Consider the following 20,000-nt stretch of genomic DNA (forward strand, 5'->3'; position numbering starts at 1 on the left):
TTGCTTATCTATGGGTATATCCAGCTATCAGATTCTCAATGACCCTGAGAGACATCATTCATATTCTACAGATTCATTCGTTTCAAGGTTTCAAAAAAAAAAAGAGCATGGATAAATCTAAGAACTTGGATAGCCCATTCAATGATTCGAAAAATTTAAAAACATAAAAAATTATTCGCTTTTTCTTCAAGTGGATTAAAACTCATAACCTCTCAACTTAGCGGCTAATGACTTTCATCACCGTTTCTTTAGAGGAAAGATTTTTAAAAAATAGAAAGAATAAGAATTTAATATACAAAACAAAAAAATAAAAACACACACAAAAAAAAGCCCAAAAAGAATGAAGCCGTAAACTGAGAATGAATGGCATCATATTTCATTGTGGCCGATGCCCTTTGTACTTCGTGCCACAAGGTGCGGCGTTAACGCATAGATTTAATTTCACCCCAGACCGAATATTACATAAGATTCGTGCCTTATCTGTTGTCTTATCAAACACGACAATTGCGGCAACATGGAAAGGCCATGTGATGACGTCATACGTGTGGACACTACAGAATAAAGATCTGAAAATGTGTGTAATTTGTCACAGTACAAAATAGAGACCAATCAAATTTATTATGCCATGACAGCATTAATTACTACAATTTAACCTTTTTGATGAATGTAACTTTTATAAAAGTTGAATTACTTATTGAAACGATTTCAGACCGAAATTTAATCTTCAAAAAATATATTCGAATTTCTGCAGTCGTTCTGTATCTAAAGCAAAAGGATGCACACGATCTTTTTAAAGTCTGATGAACATAATTATGGGCTTGTTTTGTTATTTAATGGGCATTATTTTGCGTTTCTTTGTAACATTTCTATTACAACGACGAGACCTTAACACTTGTAAATAAGTACATATACAGTGGAGTCCAGATAAGATAAACTTGCTTAAGATAGTATCTCTATAAAATTATTATCATTTTGCCTGGTCCAATTTTTTATTTATTTTAGCCAATTCATCAGTCTGGTTAAATAAACACAATATCGGTCTCTGTCATGACAAAATCAACTGTTCTCTGCCAAGCCTTCTTTCCCCACCACCATGCGCCAACTCCGCCCCCCCCCCCCCCCCCCCCCCCCAACAAATAACCCTTTAAAAATTCAGATAGGACACCAAACAAGAATATGCATTATTGATAAAAAAAAAAAAAAAAGCCACGCACTCATTAGTTTGTGCACAAGGGAGGCTACTAGACTTTTCCCCATTACTCATTAGGAATTGAAGGGTTGTTTTCCTTGAAAATTGAGACGTTAACCCTTAAAGATTTTTCTTTTCAGGTCCCGATGAGTTTATCTTAATCTTATCTCTATCATGGAATACAATGCTTTGCTAACACCCTAAAATCCCAAAACTTACGCGAAACTAAAAGAGACTTTGGACAACACACTTGCAAATAATAAAATCATTCTGGAATAAAATATAACCTGGACTTTCATAATGACACCAAAACATCTCAACCTAAAATCGATATAATGCCAATGCAATATGCAGTTTGGATTTTAGCTCTCTCCCCCCCCCCCCCCCCCCCCCCCTTTTTTTTTTTTTTTTGCCAGATTATCATAAACTGAAGAGGAAACCTCCTAAACAGTTATAATTTCTTTATGTGTAATAATAAAGATTGATAAAAATCTTAACTTTTCTAATTCATTACTAACATTACTGATACCAAAGTATTTGTTGACTTTGATTTTATCATTTTATTTGTCACAAATACGAAATGTTGAGTAATATTACTCTCTCATTGTTATAAAAGTTAATTAAGACATAAAATGGCTAAACTCTAAGACGATTTTAATGTCACATTACTCTACTAAAACCACGTAATGACTAAGGTTCACCTATTCAAATCATTAATTTCATTATTCATAAATAATCTATAATCACACATAATATTCACTGATAAAATTTCATATAATTCAAACCTGTTCACAAATAATATCGTTCTGGACTAGTTGCATGGAGATAACAGAGATGCCGAAACACAATCTGATGGCTTGGTGTCAATGATCCAACAATAGGTAAATAAAAATGAAGTGTAGGTGTTTTAAGCCCACCATGTCTATCGTATGTTGCTTCATCCGTAGCCTCGTAAAATCATAGTCTGACACTGACTAATAAACAAAGATGACGATACAAGGTGACGACCACCAAAAGAAAGTGATTTGTGAGTTGTATTCAATAGTTAAACCAATGGGATCATTTATTGTGTCCTTGAAGTGTGTATGAAATATAGTGCCAAACAAAGCAAGAAAGAAAAAAAACGAAGAAAAAAATCAAAAAAAATAAAAGAAACTGCTTCGACTAGGGGTCGAACCTGAGACTGCCAGGTTACCCGTCAAGACATCCTGTTTTTTGGTGGATTATTTTTTTATTGTAATTGTCTTACATGCTTTGTCTGGCACTGTTTCATACAGAGTTTTTTTTTTCGGATTTTTATTTTACACCTTTGCCTGGTCACTAATTTGATCCTTTATTTCTATGAGCACTACTAATTACAACTCAATATTTCACATTCTTTTGGTGATTGTCGCCTTGTAATTTAACTTCTTTTTTTTTTTGGGGGGGGGGGGTGGCGGTGTTCAGGCTATAACTATAAGTTTACTTAGGCTTCGCTTTGTCGTGCTAAAGGCCATGGTGAGAGCCTCATGGTATTTGATCCAACAAGTGCTCATCAACTAACTTCTAGAATCTGTTCTCAACTCATTTTAAACCTTTCGAAAAGGTAATATTGGTTGGAAGAATCAGCGTCTTTGAAAGACAGTCATGCGAAACAAAACAAAGTGATTCTAAGTGTCTAAGATTCAGAAGTTGTGGACTTGAAAAAGTAATATACAAAAATGTATATAACAGCTTCAAAAAAGAACAAAATACCAAACATGGAACGTCCATCTCGGTTTTTAAGTAATTCGTTTGTTTTAATAGGTTATTTTGTTAGCTGAAGAAGGGTTTTGAGCCCGAAATGTTCCGTGTTTGGTATTTTATTAATCTTTTGAAACTGTTATATTTTTTATTTATTACTTTTCGGCACAAGACAATTAATGATAGTAAAATAATGGAAACATAAATAAAATCATAATTTATTTAGAGATGCAATTGCATAGAAAGTTATAATAATAAATGTATATCAACATTCTTATTAGTAGTAGTAACTGCGAAAAGGCATTCGTAAAGTCATTTGAGACAAAGAAAGTTCATATTTGTAGCCATGCATAATTTACAATTACAATTAAGGCATTTAAAAGTACTTATTTCCTCACAAATGACTGATTTAATATGCAATTTTGTTGTTTAGCTGAGAGTCGACACAACTGTCTCGGACTCTCGGACTCATCAATAATCACTCCATTTAAAAATCAACTTATAATTACATATTTTGATCTAGGATTGTAATTTCTGAACACTAATTAAAAACACGTATGCGTGTATATATATATATATATATATATATATATATATATATATATATTATATATATATATATATATATATATCTGTGTGTGTGTGTGTGTGTGTGTGTGTGTGTGCGTGTTTGTTGGCACGCGTTTTTTGTGTATTGTTAGGAGAAGCGTTTTTGTAGAATTGGACGTCATCTAGACACAGTGTAGTTTGGCTTGAAAGAAATGGACCATTAAAGAAAACGGAACGGAAATAACAATTTAATCTTTAATCTAATGTTATTCAAAAAGTAATTTTAGTTATCTAGATATGTGTATGATTTAGTTACATCTTGATACTAATATTCCTTCGTCTTATCACGATGAATAAATTAGAATTTAACTGACGGAACTTTGCTCATGTGAAATTAAGTTATAGTTTTATCCAGATTATTCAAACGTATCCAAACATGACAGCAAATAAAAATAAATAAATAAATAAATAAAATAAAAATTTGTTTCAAGGGTATATTCCAAGGGAAGACTGGAATAACCCAGGCGTCAGTTGAGCAAGAGCGAGGTGACTTGCTCAAGGCTACACAAGCACAGCGGCGGGTGATCGAACTCGGTACTTTTAGGGAACGCAGCAAAGACCGTACCGCTGAGCCACGCTGCCCCTACGTTGTTTCTCATGAAAACACGTTATTGTTTATGTAATTATCATTTATACTCGACTTCTTATTATTGAAAAGATAAATAAGTACATATCATTACAATGTTGAATATTGTTGATACTAGATTTTCCAGATCTTTAATATTACTCATTACGAACATAAGCAGATCATCAATTAGAGTACCTTTCTACACGTATTATGGATTAGAATGTTAACATTCGTGAAGAGGCGTGTGGGACCAGGAGGCATCTTACATGATATTGTAGACTGTGGAGGATATGGAATACTAATGGTGATCCCAAAGGGACTCAAAAATGAATAAACAGCTGTATTTCCGGTTCCAGTTGGACTCAAAATGAAAGTACAGCTGTATTTCCGGTTCCAGTTGGACTCAAAATGAAAGTACAGCTGTATTTCCTGTTCCAGTTACATTTTTAATTTCCGTTTCTGATCACGTACCTCTTTAGTCAATCCGTATGCCACGATGGCGCCATAGAGACGTTCACCCAAAATGTTTTCTAAGTTGAAGATTTGAAAAGGTGTGTAAGACACACAGTGCCGTACAAAGCAAAATGGAGCGTGTCAAATTAAAGTAATTAAGGAGCAGGCACCAGTATAAGATAAAGATCTGAACAAGTGTGTATGGAAGGTGCCAGACAAAGCAAGATAGAAAAATAGAAGGAAAAAAAACAATCCCAAAATATTAGTCTACATCGACTGGGGGTCGAATCTCAGACCTTCTAAGCCTCTGTGGTGTAATCATAGCACGTCTGACCGGTAATCAGAAGGTCTGAGGTTCGATCCCCAATCTAGGTAGACTGATTTTTGGGATGTTTTTTTTTTCTTTCTATTTTTCTTTCTTGCTTTGTCTGGCACCTTTCATACACACTTGTTCAGATCGTTATCAAAATGGAGCGACGTGCACATATATGTATGTACACGTCAAAATGGAGGAAGCATTTTGACCCTAAAAATTTGCCTTTCTGGAGGTATGTTGAAGGGACAATTTCTTCCTCCTATTTCATTTCTTCTACTTTGTATTGCACTGTATTTTGTAACAACAAGATATGAAGTGAGTAGAAAAGTGCCAGAAGACAATAGAGAATAAAAATTATTCGCGGCGGTGGTGGGGTTCGAACCTGCGACCTTATTGGTACGACAACTCCGCCTGGCAGGTGAGAGCGTGGCTCTACCGTGTGAGCTATCCACGAACACAAAAATATTCGTTTCACACCCAAGTCATTTCTAGATCCCTCTCTCACCCACTTCTTGAGACCGCCGATTCGTTCGCACACCACCGCGGAGTTGTCGTACCAATAAGGTCGCAGGTTCGAACCCCACCACCGCCGCGAATAATTTTTATTCTCTATTGTCTTCTGGCACTTTTTTACTCACTTCATATCTTGTTGTTACCAACATAAGTGCCTGCTCCACTCACTTTACTGTATTTTGTAACACTTTTAGATTTATCTTGCCTCAATGGCTACCTGCTTCCTAACATTTCACTTTCGTGATCGTCGTTGATGTGTAGGAAAAATTCGAAAACAAAATATTCACAATAATAGCAATAGTTATATGTAACCCACCCCCTCAATCTGGTATTATGTCGGGATGAAGAAATTGAAAATTCAATGTATGATTTAAATCAATGAATTTGAATTCAATTCTTCTGATATGTATTGAGTATATCAAAAGTGCTTTTATCGTGAATGATCAAGAGACAAGTTTGATACAGACATCGGCAATCATGTCTCTACAATCTTCTCTCTCATCAGCCCTCTTTAAGAAATCCACATCTCTCTTCTACCCACCTGACATCACGTGTTGAGAATTCTTTCATACGTATGGCATTCTTTGTCTTCCTCTATTCTTCCTCCCTTCTAATTAACCTATTAACTCCATTTTTTCTGTCACTTTTTCCTTAAACTAAAAAAAAATTCTAATCACTTTGACTAAAATGTTAGTTTTAGCTTTTAGTCCATCCCAAAATAACACCAGATTGCTATCGAGGGCCACATTTTACGTTGATGAGTCTTCTATTTTAAGTATTTGGTTATTCAGTTTGTAGATGACTTAAGCACTCCTGAGAAACGTTGAGAACAAAAACCTTTTTCAGTTTGGCTAAAGTTCTTAACTCTACCTTACCGACCATATTCATGGTTTTTCCAGACATGTTATTCTACCTACACAACACAGAACATGACTTTTTACACTCAAATTTATTAGATATACGTACATACTAGATATGCACATTTTTGTGTAGCATAACAAGCTTTATAAAATAAAAGTTTTTACATAAAAGGTTGTAATGTACAAAACAAATCTGATTAACAGATCGTAACAAATGTGACGATTTTGCTGTAGTTGGTAAGGAGAGGGTTAAACCATAGCCATCGTTAACTTATAGATAGTATGCACTTGGCTGAGAAGCTCATAACATTGCCATCCGGAAGTATAACTGACCAACACACAAAACTGTGTGTATCCACGAACGTTTATAGTCGGGTTAATACAGTTCAGTGAGCATTACTCATAAACGCGGATGGCAAATAAAGAATAACAAAGACCTGATTGACGTCATCTTCGAACTATCTATAGCCTGACACTGACCAAAAAAATGACGTCCAAATGCCAGCCTTTGGCCACACAAGATAACAAATAGTGAGTTGTATGCAATAGTTCAACCAATGGGACCACTTGTTTCCATGAGCTCTACTAACGACAACTCACTAGGCGGTGCAAAAACCAAATAATGACGTCAAAATGCCAGTCTTTTTGGATTTCAGTGTCAGGCTATAACATAACGATGGCTACGACAAAAACCAAATAATGACGTCAAAATGCCAGTCTTTTTGGGTTTCAGTGTCAGGCTATAACATAACGATGGCTACGACAAAAACCAAATAATGACGTCAAAATGCCAGTCTTTTTGGGTTTCAGTGTCAGGCTAGAACTTAACGATGGCTACGACAAAAACCAAATAATGACGTCAAAATGCCAGTCTTTTTGGGTTTCAGTGTCAGGCTAGAACTTAACGATGGCTACGACAAAAACCAAATAATGACGTCAAAATGCCAGTCTTTTTGGGTTTCAGTGTCAGGCTATAACTTAACGATGGCTACGACAAAAACCAAATAATGACGTCAAAATGCCAGTCTTTTTGGGTTTCAGTGTCAGGCTAGAACTTAACGATGGCTACGACAAAAACCAAATAATGACGTCAAACTGCCAGTCTTTTTGGGTTTCAGTGTCAGGCTAGAACTTAACGATGGCTACGACAAAAACCAAATAATGACGTCAAAATGCCAGTCTTTTTGGGTTTCAGTGTCAGGCTATAACAAAACGATGGCTACGACAAAAACCAAATAATGACGTCAAAATGCCAGTCTTTTTGGGTTTCAGTGTCAGGCTAGAACTTAACGATGGCTACGACAAAAACCAAATAATGACGTGAAACTGCCAGTCTTTTTGGGTTTCAGTGTCAGGCTAGAACAAAACGATGGCTACGACAAAAACCAAATAATGACGTGAAACTGCCAGTCTTTTTGGGTTTCAGTGTCAGGCTATAACATAACGATGGCTACGACAAAAACCAAATAATGACGTCAAAATGCCAGTCTTTTTGGGTTTCAGTGTCAGGCTAGAACAAAACGATGGCTACGACAAAAACCAAATAAGGACGTCAAAATGCCAGTCTTTTTGGGTTTCAGTGTCAGGCTAGAACTTAACGATGGCTACGACAAAAACCAAATAAGGACGTCAAAATGCCAGTCTTTTTGGGTTTCAGTGTCAGGCTATAACTTAACGATGGCTACGACAAAAACCAAATAAGGACGTCAAAATGCCAGTCTTTTTGGGTTTCAGTGTCAGGCTAGAACTTAACGATGGCTACGACAAAAACCAAATAAGGACGTCAAAATGCCAGTCTTTTTGGGTTTCAGTGTCAGGCTATAACTTAACGATGGCTACGACAAAAACCAAATAAGGACGTCAAAATGCCAGTCTTTTTGGGTTTCAGTGTCAGGCTAGAACTTAACGATGGCTACGACAAAAACCAAATAAGGACGTCAAAATGTCAGTCTTTTTGGGTTTCAGTGTCAGGCTAAAAACTTAACGATGGCTACGACAAAAACCAAATAATGACGTCAAAATGCCAGTCTTTTTGGGTTTCAGTGTCAGGCTAGAACATAACGATGGCTACGACAAAAACCAAATAATGACGTCAAAATGCCAGTCTTTTTGGGTTTCAGTGTCAGGCTATAACAAAACGATGGCTACGACAAAAACCAAATAATGACGTCAAAATGCCAGTCTTTTTGGGTTTCAGTGTCAGGCTATAACAAAACGATGGCTACGACAAAAACCAAATAATGACGTCAAAATGCCAGTCTTTTTGGGTTTCAGTGTCAGGCTATAACAAAACGATGGCTACGACAAAAACCAAATAATGACGTGAAACTGCCAGTCTTTTTGGGTTTCAGTGTCAGGCTATAACAAAACGATGGCTACGACAAAAACCAAATAATGACGTCAAAATGCCAGTCTTTTTGGGTTTCAGTGTCAGGCTATAACAAAACGATGGCTACGACAAAAACCAAATAATGACGTGAAACTGCCAGTCTTTTTGGGTTTCAGTGTCAGGCTATAACAAAACGATGGCTACGACAAAAACCAAATAATGACGTCAAAATGCCAGTCTTTTTGGGTTTCAGTGTCAGGCTATAACAAAACGATGGCTACGACAAAAACCAAATAATGACGTCAAAATGCCAGTCTTTTTGGGTTTCAGTGTCAGGCTAGAACTTAACGATGGCTACGACAAAAACCAAATAATGACGTGAAACTGCCAGTCTTTTTGGGTTTCAGTGTCAGGCTATAACAAAACGATGGCTACGACAAAAACCAAATAATGACGTCAAAATGCCAGTCTTTTTGGGTTTCAGTGTCAGGCTAGAACTTAACGATGGCTACGACAAAAACCAAATAATGACGTGAAACTGCCAGTCTTTTTGGGTTTCAGTGTCAGGCTATAACAAAACGATGGCTACGACAAAAACCAAATAATGACGTCAAACTGCCAGTCTTTTTGGGTTTCAGTGTCAGGCTATAACAAAACGAAGGCTACGACAAAAACCAAATAATGACGTGAAACTGCCAGTCTTTTTGGGTTTCAGTGTCAGGCTATAACAAAACGATGGCTACGACAAAAACCAAATAATGACGTCAAACTGCCAGTCTTTTTGGGTTTCAGTGTCAGGCTATAACAAAACGATGGCTACGACAAAAAACAAATAATGACGTCAAAATGCCAGTCTTTTTGGGTTTCATTGTCAGGCTATAACATAATGGCTACGATTAAACAGTCTCGGCTTTAAAATTCCTTAACAAGTTGATTGTCATCTTAATTTATCGAAGTTTAGAGGGATTTTTTTAATCTGAGAAAAATGAAAGTAAGCGTTCTGTCAGCCTTCGACAGACTTGATTAAAATAATAAAACCATAAATTTGCTCCACATGAGAAAGGTTCCGTCTCCGATAATTATTTAATTCGACCACACTAGTCTTTTGTGATCATCCTTTTCTTCCCGAAATTCATTCCCGCTTGCGTGGCAAATTTGTTCGTTCCCATCTGCAAGTTGATAATGCTTTCCCCGGCTCTCATTTGCTCCTCGGTGAACGTTCTGCGGTTACTCTCGCATTTTCTCGGCCACATGCGAGAATTGGTGTAGCTTGGACGGGACTCCACCTATGGAAAAAGAATGCTATAGGTGTCAAATATAGATAGATAGATAGATAAATACTAAATACATTTTTTAAAAAACAAAAAACGACGATAAAAATTTACAACAATTATAACATTTGTTTGTTTGTTTGTTTTGGGGTGTTTTTTTTTTTTTTTGGTTGTTTTTTTTTTTAATTTACATCTGGGTGAACTTGAAGCTGACAATTAAATCCACAAAAAAGGGGGAAAAAAAAAAAAAAAACAATAACAGCAAAAATTACGAAACTCGATTAAATATTTACTTTTTATTTTCGAAATGAACTTAAGTGTTATCTATGTTTTTGGAATCTTCTTTGCGCCAACATAACCCGATCTGGAGCTTTTTAGATGGCGCAACATTTCACTTATGTCCTGAGCCAAAAGCAACACTAATACTTTAGGACGAGACATCTACTACTACCAGGGGACCGGGGGTGGCAGAAAAATCTGGACTACACCTCGGATTTATGCTATACTTAATTTGTCCTTTTGCTAGTGAATCAACTGCTGTTTCCAATTATTTGTACCCCTATTTAATATATTAATAATAATGGGTATAATTACCTCGATACCGAGATTTCTGATGGCTGATACGACCTGAGGCAAATTGGTCCTCTCGAACAAGGAATCTGTTTGAAATGTTAAAGCTTCTGCCACACCAAATTCTGTACATTTTTGGTTGAATATCTCTAGTCTGAAAAACAAATCGAATTTAAGAAGAGGCTGTTGTTAGAGATTAATGATCAAATTCCTCCTATAGGGAATGAGATTAGCGGAAGAGTAGCATCCCTTGGTTGGAAGTCACGAGCGGAAACGTTATTAGAGAGAGAACGTCATGTTGGTTGTACGGCATGAGACACTTCACCGAAAGCGAGGACGAGAGAGACGCATGCGCAAAACCATTTTGACGTTCTCTCTGTAAGGTGACGTCCAATCAAGGGACGCTACTCTTCCGCTAATCGCATTCCCTATAAAGAGGCTTTCTTATTCTACCAAATAATGGTATCATGCCAATCAGTTCTCTCTGTGGTGACGATCGAGCATAGAAACATCCGGAGAAATTGGATTCGAGTACTGCTTTCAGCATCTCAATTCTCTCCTTGCAAGAAACGTTTTACGTCTCTGCACTTTAGCTGATGGATTTGGTGCTTCAGTCTTAACGTGAAACAGACTTTAGAAAAATCCCCCCATGATGTATATTTATTTAAAATGGAAAGTGAGAAAAACAAAAACTTGATCGCCCATGAGACCTCTGTTGATTTCCTTGCCCATGTTCTATCCCAGTTTGGAGAAAGGAAAAATGATTGTCTAAACAAGTAATTGAGCTTTATAATTGAGCTTTATGTAGCGCAATATCCACTAAATGTGCTCAAAACGCTATGCAAGGGGTCCCTGACCAACAGCAACGCTTAACATGTAGGACAGGACATGACGCCTGTTAGGCGATATTACAATTTTTCGGACAAAGAAAACGCTGTTAACGGCCAGGTTCTCATTTTACACCTGAGTACGGTGAGAGAATGTGAGTAAAGAGCCTTTTCCAAGGACTCAACTAACGACAATAGGGAAAATGTTTCATCTTTCAACGTTTCCGATTAAGGAAATTACATTAAAATAATGACAACGATGTCTTACCTGTTTCTTTCTCTGGCATTCTCAAACGCCGTATTGCTGGAAGGTTTGAAAGTAGCTTGTTTTGTGTTGATCTGCATATCGTCTGGTACAAGGCAGTTGATGAGTCTGTGGAGATTAGAAAACATAGACGAATACATTTTTAAAAGAAAGAGAGAGAGAGAGAGAGAGAGAGAGAGAGAGAGAGAGAGAGAGAGAGAGAGAGAGAGAGAGAGAGAGAGAGAGAGAGAGAGGGAGAGAGAGAGAGAGAGAGAGAGAGATGTTCATAAAAAGAGTCTCTTCAGACGCAATATGCTCATAAAACCTAGGTCTGGGTTAATATAGGTTTTTAGAACATTTAGGGATAGTAAATAAATAAGAAAGAATTCCCCTTATTAATCCTAAGGGGATTATTGTCTTTAGGGTCGATCTTAAAAAAAGATCAGGCGTAAGCCGCGCTGCAGTGCTGCAAAGTGATCAATAGTGCAAATGTTTTTTATTTAGGAAATAACCGAGATGCCTCCAACAGAAATGAAGCCCGGGACCTGCGGATGTAAATCTATTGCCTTTTCCACATAGCTGTCCCGACCAGCATTAAATAGCGGACGACTTTCCTGAAGACTTCTGAATGAATATTAATCCTCTACTTACTAACTATAGGAAAATCGTCACATTCGTTACGATACACCCAACACTTTTTAAAAATTCAAATTTCTTTAGTATTTGAAATTTAAAGTAAATGAACAGTGTGTTGTAGAGCATGTTTTGCTAAAGAAATTATTTATCGCAAGATTTTTACTGCTGTTATGTCTGACTGATAAAAAATATAATTTTGTGTTAGTTGGGTGTGAAGTTTTGGGGGAAATCTTGAAAAAAAATCTGACAATGAGATAATAGAAAGGACTGTGTATACTTTTTCGTTTTCCGGTTTTATGGTAAATTCACTTTTTATCTACACCATTGATGAAGGAGAAATCTGAAACGTCGTCACCGTCACCACTTATTATCTTTGTTGACTTTAATGGAGCTGAAATTCAAGTTCATCATTATTTTCATTTCTCATTCAATCAATAGCTTCGTTCAAGGAAACTTTGGATAAAGGATAATGAAAGTTATAGTATGAAAAACACAAGTATTTTGATTTTTGCCGAGCATTTGAGTTGTCAAATTGTTTTATATACCTCTTTGTAGTTTTGGTTATTAAAAAAAAATCCAATAAACTAACAGCAATTTTTTTGGTGAGTTCCACATCACAATGTAAGCATAATGATATTTTCATCTTGTACTCTGACCTCACGGCAACACCAAGCACTGTTTTCCGGCTATATTTTGACGGATTAAAAGAACTTTTCTTTTTTAAATGTAAGAATCTATTATATATTTTAAAAATTGGCACACTTTATTAAATAATAATTGAACTGTTATATAGCGCAATATCCACTAAAAGTGCTCAAAGCGCTTTACAAGGGGTCCCTGACCAACAGCGACATTTAACATTTAAGACGGGACATGATGCCTTTTTGGCGATATTACACTTTTTTTCGGACAGAGACAACGCTGTTAACGGTCAGGTACTCATTTTACACATGAGTACGGTGAGAGAAAATGAGTAAAGAGCCTTCTCCAAGGACTCAACTTTGCGCCGAGCGAGGCTCGAACCCAGGACCTTCCGATCCGAAAGCGAGTGTCATACCACTAGACCACATAGGCGAGCCATAACTTCCGACAGGATAGGTTATTCGAGGCTATTATAAATATTTGATGTTAAATAATGGTAAACAGGCTACCCATTACTTACTGACAAAGCAGCATCCCATCTTTAAGTATCTTGTAGAAGAAATCAGAGACTTTATGCCTGTTGCCGTCCAGCTGCTCTAGAGGGATGTCTGCTCCGGTGATCTCACGAATCCAAAGCAGACATTTTATGGCTTCTTCGGGGTCAAATGAGTTGTCTACCTAAAATTGCGACAAAAAAAAAATGAGGAAATAGTAATTTCTCTTGATTTCTTGAATCAGAAAAAAGAGCTTTTTCATAGCGCGAAACCTTCTAAATGTCTCAAAGCGCTACAAAAAGCAATATTTCTTAACATGTAGGACTAGAGATGATACTGATACATATTCTACGTGCGTGTCTGTAGGTACCTGGGTTGAATCCTGTTTCGTTCTTTTTATTCACGTTTTCTCACCACGATATTTATGTCTAAAGTGAGTTCCTGGCTGTCTCCTCCTACATGTTAAATGTTTCTCTTGGCTTAGTACCACTTGTAAAGCGCTTGGAGCATATGTAGTAGAAATTGCGCTAAATAAGAGTTCACTTCTTTTCTCAGATTTTTTTTTTTCGCTTACTTTGACAAATAAATCAGATTGTTCCAAGACTATTTTTATTTATGATTCGTGACGTACCTTAATATAAAGTAGGATGATTACTACAGCATAAAATGAAAGCTCTGTTCCGACTACAAAATCGGTGAATATGATCTTTACATCCTTGTCAATGATTTTCATCTTTGGCAAGCAAGCACTTGGTCCCAATATATGTGAATTTCTGTGACCGTGATACTTTTATGTTGATATAGCATAGCACCCTATAGGTGCCGTACTAATGTACAATGCAACTCATACATACATACATCTTAGGCAAGCCGAGGGTGTAGTTAGTGTTAGGGAATGTTATTCTCTTTTGGATCAGAAGGTTGCGAGTCGAATCACAAGGGGGAAATTAGGATTTTTTTTCTTATGACCTCGGATTTTAATTGACTATATTTTCATATATCACAGCCTGACTTTTGGGGTCCTGGTAGCTCAGTGTTAGAGCCCTGGACGTAAAATCAAATAGATCGGTATCGATTCTTATTCCGAGTGCAGTCAAGATTCTTTTTGACCCTCTATCCACCTAGAACTGACTAGGTAGCTGGATCTCTTCGGTCTCACAGAAAGTACTTTGTATCATATCCAAAGGTTAGCAAGTCATTGTTACTGTCAGTTTAATGCTATATAAACCGGGATAAACTCCAGCTCAATGCCCTTGTGGCTCTGAAAGTCGATTTTACTGTGAGGTAAAGCCATGTGCTTGTTATAAATAATAATGTGAAATTGAATGTCAGCTTCAATTTAAATACCAAAAAAAACAGATCAAATGAACGTTTCGGATTTCCCCTTTATCAACAAAACAGGATGAATGAAACACCACAAATGAATGAGATGATGTGGTAGTGGCGTAGTTAAGATGAATCCACATCATCTCATTCATCTGTGGTGTTTCATTCATCCTGTTTTGTTGATAAAGGGGAAACCCGAAACGTTCATTTGATCTGTTTTTGTAATTAAATTGAAGCTTACATTCAACTTCACATTATTATTTATTTCTTCGAGCTTCGAGCAGCAACATTTACATGTGCTTGTTATAGTATTTATTAGTTTGTCAAGGTGTCTATGTTAATTTTGCAATATTTTATCATAATTATAGGGAATGAGATTAGCGAAAGAGTAGCGTCCCTTGATTGGACGTCACCGGCGAAGAAGTTATTAGAGAGAGAACGTCATGTTAGTTCGCGCATGAGTCTCTCGTCCTCGCTTCCTGTGAAACCGCGCGGTTAGATAAATAGTTTCTCAGCGATCTTTAAGTTGACGTTCTCTCTGTATCAAGGGACGCTACTCTTCCGCTAATCTCATTCCCTATAGAGCATCTTAATTAGTCGCTATTCTATTAGCTCACCGTTATAATTAGAAATCTAATCTTTGTAGATTGCATTTACTATAAAATCTCCAAAATAACTGCTTGAAATAAGATCTGAAGAGAATATATAAATTGCCGCTCAGTGACAAAATACTTTTAAAAAATTTTGATCAGGAACATTTACTTTAAATATTGATGAATTGTGTTGATTTAAACTGTTCAGAGAAATCTTAAACCTGAGCCTTTAAAAGACGTCTTGGGTTTTATAAATTCTAGTTAAATTGGAAATCATCATAATTCATCGATATCCGGTGAGTAAAAAAAATTCTAGCTAAAATTGTAAGGCGTTTTGTCAGAGTCCGACAGTAAAGTAAATAGAAAGGGTTTATCAAATGGTGCAGTTTACACAACTGGGTCTAAGCACGTGCATGACAAAGCTCTCGTTGTTTTCCAAATTCATTGTTGTTGCATTCGTTGCTTTTTAAAGTCTAGAATTAACACTGAGAGATTTGACTTTGGGATTTTGTTGTTTTTTTTTTTTTTGTTTTTTTTTTTTTGTTAGTTGTTTTTTTTTTTTTTTTTTTTTGTTGTTGTTGTTTTTTGTTTTGGATTTTTTTTCTTTTTTTTGCGAATATCTATTGAATGTTCTCAAAGCGATTTACAAAGGCCCTAAGTCAACAACAACTTATAAAATGTGGAATGAGACATAAAGCCCATAAGGCACAATTACGTCATTTTTAACAGAGACCTTCTGTTTTCGTCGAAGTTTATTCTACACCAGAGTATAGTGAGAAAATGTGAGTTAACTCACTCCTTACCAGGATTTTCCCCAAAACTTCACACCCAACTAATACAAAAAATATATTTTTTATCACTCAAATAATAGCAATAAGTTCTTGCGATAAATAATTTCTTTAGCAAAACATGCTCTACAAAACCCACTGTCCATTTTCTGTAAATTGTTTGATGTACATGTGAAATTTGAATTAGAAAAATGCTGGTTGTATCGTATCAAATGTGACGATTCTCCTATAGTTGGTAAGGAGAGGGTTAAGAGCCCTTCAAAGGACTCCACTTTGGACTTGTCAAAAGGGTCTCGAGCCTTCAACCTATAAGGTCCGAAGACAAGCGTCATACCACTAGACCAAGTAACCATACAAATTACAATAACATTCTTATTAGATACGATTAGATAGTCATAAATCAAATAAAATTCCTCATTACAAAACAAAGAATATCAAAGAAGAATAATATTATGTGACATTTTTTAAAAAAATTGTTAAAATCTATGGCAGTTAGATTTATCAAAACTATTATTTTTTTGGCACATAAAGACAGGAGATTAAAATTTCTTATCTGGAGAGTAAATGTACTGTCTTAAAGAGTCAAAAATACATTGTCAATTCTTATCATTTTAGCTTCAAATCCAAGATAATATCAGATTGACATGATTTTTCATATATTCATGATCGTATCATTCAACATTAAAGCTGAAATTCTTTAACTATTAATTAATTAAAACCTCTGCGGTTTGCTTAAGAGGGAAACAGAGCTTTTTAAAACCAATTGCAATTAGATAGTTATTCACGAAAATACTCAAATACTCAAATATAAATGGATCAAATTGTCCTAAACAGATTTCTCAGCTGCTTAGATTAGAAGGGATGAGAGGGGTGGGGGGGGGGGGGTAGAAGATAGACGAATGGTTCAGGCTATGGCCCGGAAGCGAGCCCCGCTTCAGGCACTTTCGTTTTTTGTTTTTTTTTTTTGTTCCTCGGACAAGATTATTAACCTCCAATTTGTTCACTTTGGATAACACGGGTGATTCCTGTTGACATCAGACGTATGTTTGGTTGATTATTTAACTAAAAACATTCCGTATGAAATGCCAAGTCGACTTCATCTTTTTATTTTTTTATTTTTTTTTCACTCAAAATTGATGATTTATATTGTAAAGTGCCCAGAGCTTGTGTTTTACACGAGAATGAGTGCTGTGCTGTATAAATGTGTATTATTATTATTATTATTATTATTATTATTATTATTATTATTATTATTATTACTATTATTATTATTATTATTATTATTATAAGGATGCCGCGCGGAAGAGAGTTTGTTGTTTTTTTGTTCAAAAGATGGATGATAAAAATATAATATACAGTTAGTGTGCCTTGAGATTTAATGTCAATGCTTTGCGAGATAATAGAGGAGCCACAACAACAGTGAGCGCGTGAGTCACACGCACACCGTGTTGTCTTATCTTAGCCTCAAATAAACAAGGATTTGCATTAGAATTTATCTTTCTTATTTAGCTCGACTGATAAAAGCATATCTTTCCTGATGCATTTATTTCCTTGATTCAAAAGAAGACAACACATTTAATGCCTCATACTTTATATGTAGTGACCGTGTTAAATGTCCGGTCATGGATTTATATCACAATAATGAGTGTGAAAGAAGAACAGTTTGGGTTTTTCCGCGCCTAGTTGAAAATCATTCATCCCTCTTCTTTTTAAGTCTTTGTGGTCTTGTGGCGTGACACTCGCTTCGGATTAGGTATTTGGTTCGAATCCTTGTGGCGGCGCAAGGTTCAGTCTTTGGAAGAAAAGGCTGTTTACTCACATTCGTTGAGATATTCTCGATTTCTCCAATGGGTTGAGATAGGATATTTCAGAGTTTAGGGCCAAAAGATTGAAAAGAGCCAACACAAAAATATTTAGCTTGCTTTTTGGTACAAATGATATAGTGATGTCGCGTGATGACCGAAGGCTTTTACTTCTAGGCCAACGGTTTATTAGTTCAGAAAGCTAGAGTCCTTTTGATGATAATAAAGCAATTTTATAATATATTCTATGGCGGACAGGAAGCCAGTGCAAATTTTCAAAACGTGGACTGGTTTTTATTTTATACATTTTGTATAAAATGGCATAATAATAATAATTAAGAATAGTTTGAAAGACCGCCACCCCACGCCCACCCCAACCCATTTCTACCCAGCAGTTTCACTGAAGGCTGGGCTTAAGTTAATAAGTACTTTGAGTTAAATCAGAGTTCCGCTAAAAGGGTAGCAAGAAATTGATGATATATGTAATTTTCATGTCACCAAATAAAAACAAAGAAGAGTGTGGGTAAGCGCTGGCTCCAAATTATGAGCATTGCTAAATTATAAGAATATCGCTTCAAACCCGTCCTTTAACATTTTTATTCCTTCAGTTTGCCGCACACTGACATACTTCAGATAAGCAAAACCTTTTTTGGTACACACTTACAAAACACTTTTTTAAAATGTGGCCAGAAAATATTATCGTCAAAAATCAATGGATTAACCAGTTGCCGTATTCTGGAAAGAAACGTATTTAAAAAATTTGCCAGAAAACTCGACCTTCAAATATCGATTGATATAAATGACCCACTTCTTGGCTTAAACTCTCAAAACATTGCACCTTGCAAGGTCCCAGGTTTGAGAGTTTTTGCTAATTTGAGGTTCATTTAAAATATATATCGATATTTGAAGGACGAGTTTTCTGGTCAGTTTACTAGTTAAATCGAGTCCCAACTTATCAAAACTCTCAAACGTGGCACGTCTATGAAAACTCAGGTTTGAGACTTTTTTGACAAAATTGAGGTCATCTTATTCTATCGATATTTGAAGTATAATTTTTCTGGCAAAAAAAAAAAAAGAAAAAAAATTAAAAGAGAAATTAATGCGTTTTGTCATTGAACAGTGGTATGGACAGAATATGAATCACGAAACCGTTCCTGGGGTCATAACATTTTACGAGCTGTTGCTGCAACTTTATCTCTGACTCCATACAGTATTAATGGTAACACCAAACCTATTCGTATTTATAATGCACGCAGACCACCTTTCCACAAGGTAAATTTTTACCATCTATATGCATATCATACAGCATAAGAAAAAAATTTATATTTCAACACATAGCACAAGGAATATAAAAAAAACTGGCTTAAACCTTATAAAATCTTTTTAAAAGATCATAATATATGAACATTTAATTGAAAATCCACTTATCACTTATCAGTCATTGCATTATGCAGTCACCTGTAATCACTATTTTTCATTTTGGCTAGAAAAGTTTTCCTTCATATAATAAAACGAAAGACTAAAATTATCGTCGACTAGTCATTATAGTATTAAACATAGCTCCTAAAGATTTTATTTTTAGAAATCAAGAGTTGAAAATCTTTATATGAGTTGGGTTCATCTTAATCTTTTGATAATAGGATTCAATAGTCGCACCGTCACTTCCTTCCTAATGACGTATGGTAACTTAGTAACACTGGCTCTAAACTATCGGAACAATGGCGGACGCCGTATGAAACATTTCTCCGGCGAGCTTAAAAGCGTATCCAGAGGAAAAAAAAAAAACAACATCAATTTGATCATGTTTTGACTTTTACACATTCTGATCACAAGGCATATGAAAAGGGAATGAAAAGTTCTCGCCAGCATGAAGAATAAAAAGTAAAGATTTTCTTTGTTTAGAACCAAGATGGCCGCCGTTGCCGGGCGCGTGACATCAGACTACTGAATCCAATTGAAATATCTGTTTCTTTCTTACCAACATGGAACTTGTGTTTTTCCAGTGTAAAGATGTGTATATTATGCACCATCAAAAGTAGCATGATATTGGGTTCGTGGATAGCTCATATGGTAGAGTCACGCTCTCCCCGGCCAGGCGGAGTTGTCGTACCAATAAGGTCGCAGGTTCAAACCCCATCACCGCCGCGAAAAAAAAGTTATTCTCTATTGTCTTCTGGCACTTTTCTACTCACTTCCTCTTTTGTTGTTACCAAGATATTGGTAGACATTTTCTACTCCGTTGGGAGTC

General features: G+C 36.0%; 1 protein-coding gene across 1 annotated transcript in view; it reads right to left on the reverse strand.

Annotated features, from left to right (window-relative positions):
* Window positions 1-8,229: 8,229 nt before the first annotated feature.
* LOC144969721 (myophilin-like) overlaps window positions 8,230-20,000 on the reverse strand; it is a 14,925-nt gene continuing 3,154 nt past the window's right edge. Inside the window, exons 2-5 of the mRNA XM_078908880.1 lie at window positions 13,270-13,427; window positions 11,496-11,600; window positions 10,425-10,554; window positions 8,230-9,845 (exon numbers count right to left, since the gene is read on the reverse strand). Of these exons, the coding sequence (XP_078765006.1) occupies window positions 9,657-9,845; window positions 10,425-10,554; window positions 11,496-11,600; window positions 13,270-13,427 (582 nt within the window). The 3' untranslated portion in view covers window positions 8,230-9,656. The remainder of the gene's footprint in view (window positions 9,846-10,424; window positions 10,555-11,495; window positions 11,601-13,269; window positions 13,428-20,000) is intronic.

Source organism: Berghia stephanieae, chromosome 3 (genome assembly GCF_034508935.2).
Source record: "Berghia stephanieae isolate SIO BIC M18660-M18661 chromosome 3, UCSD_Bste_1.3, whole genome shotgun sequence".
Taxonomy (NCBI): domain Eukaryota; kingdom Metazoa; phylum Mollusca; class Gastropoda; order Nudibranchia; family Aeolidiidae; genus Berghia; species Berghia stephanieae.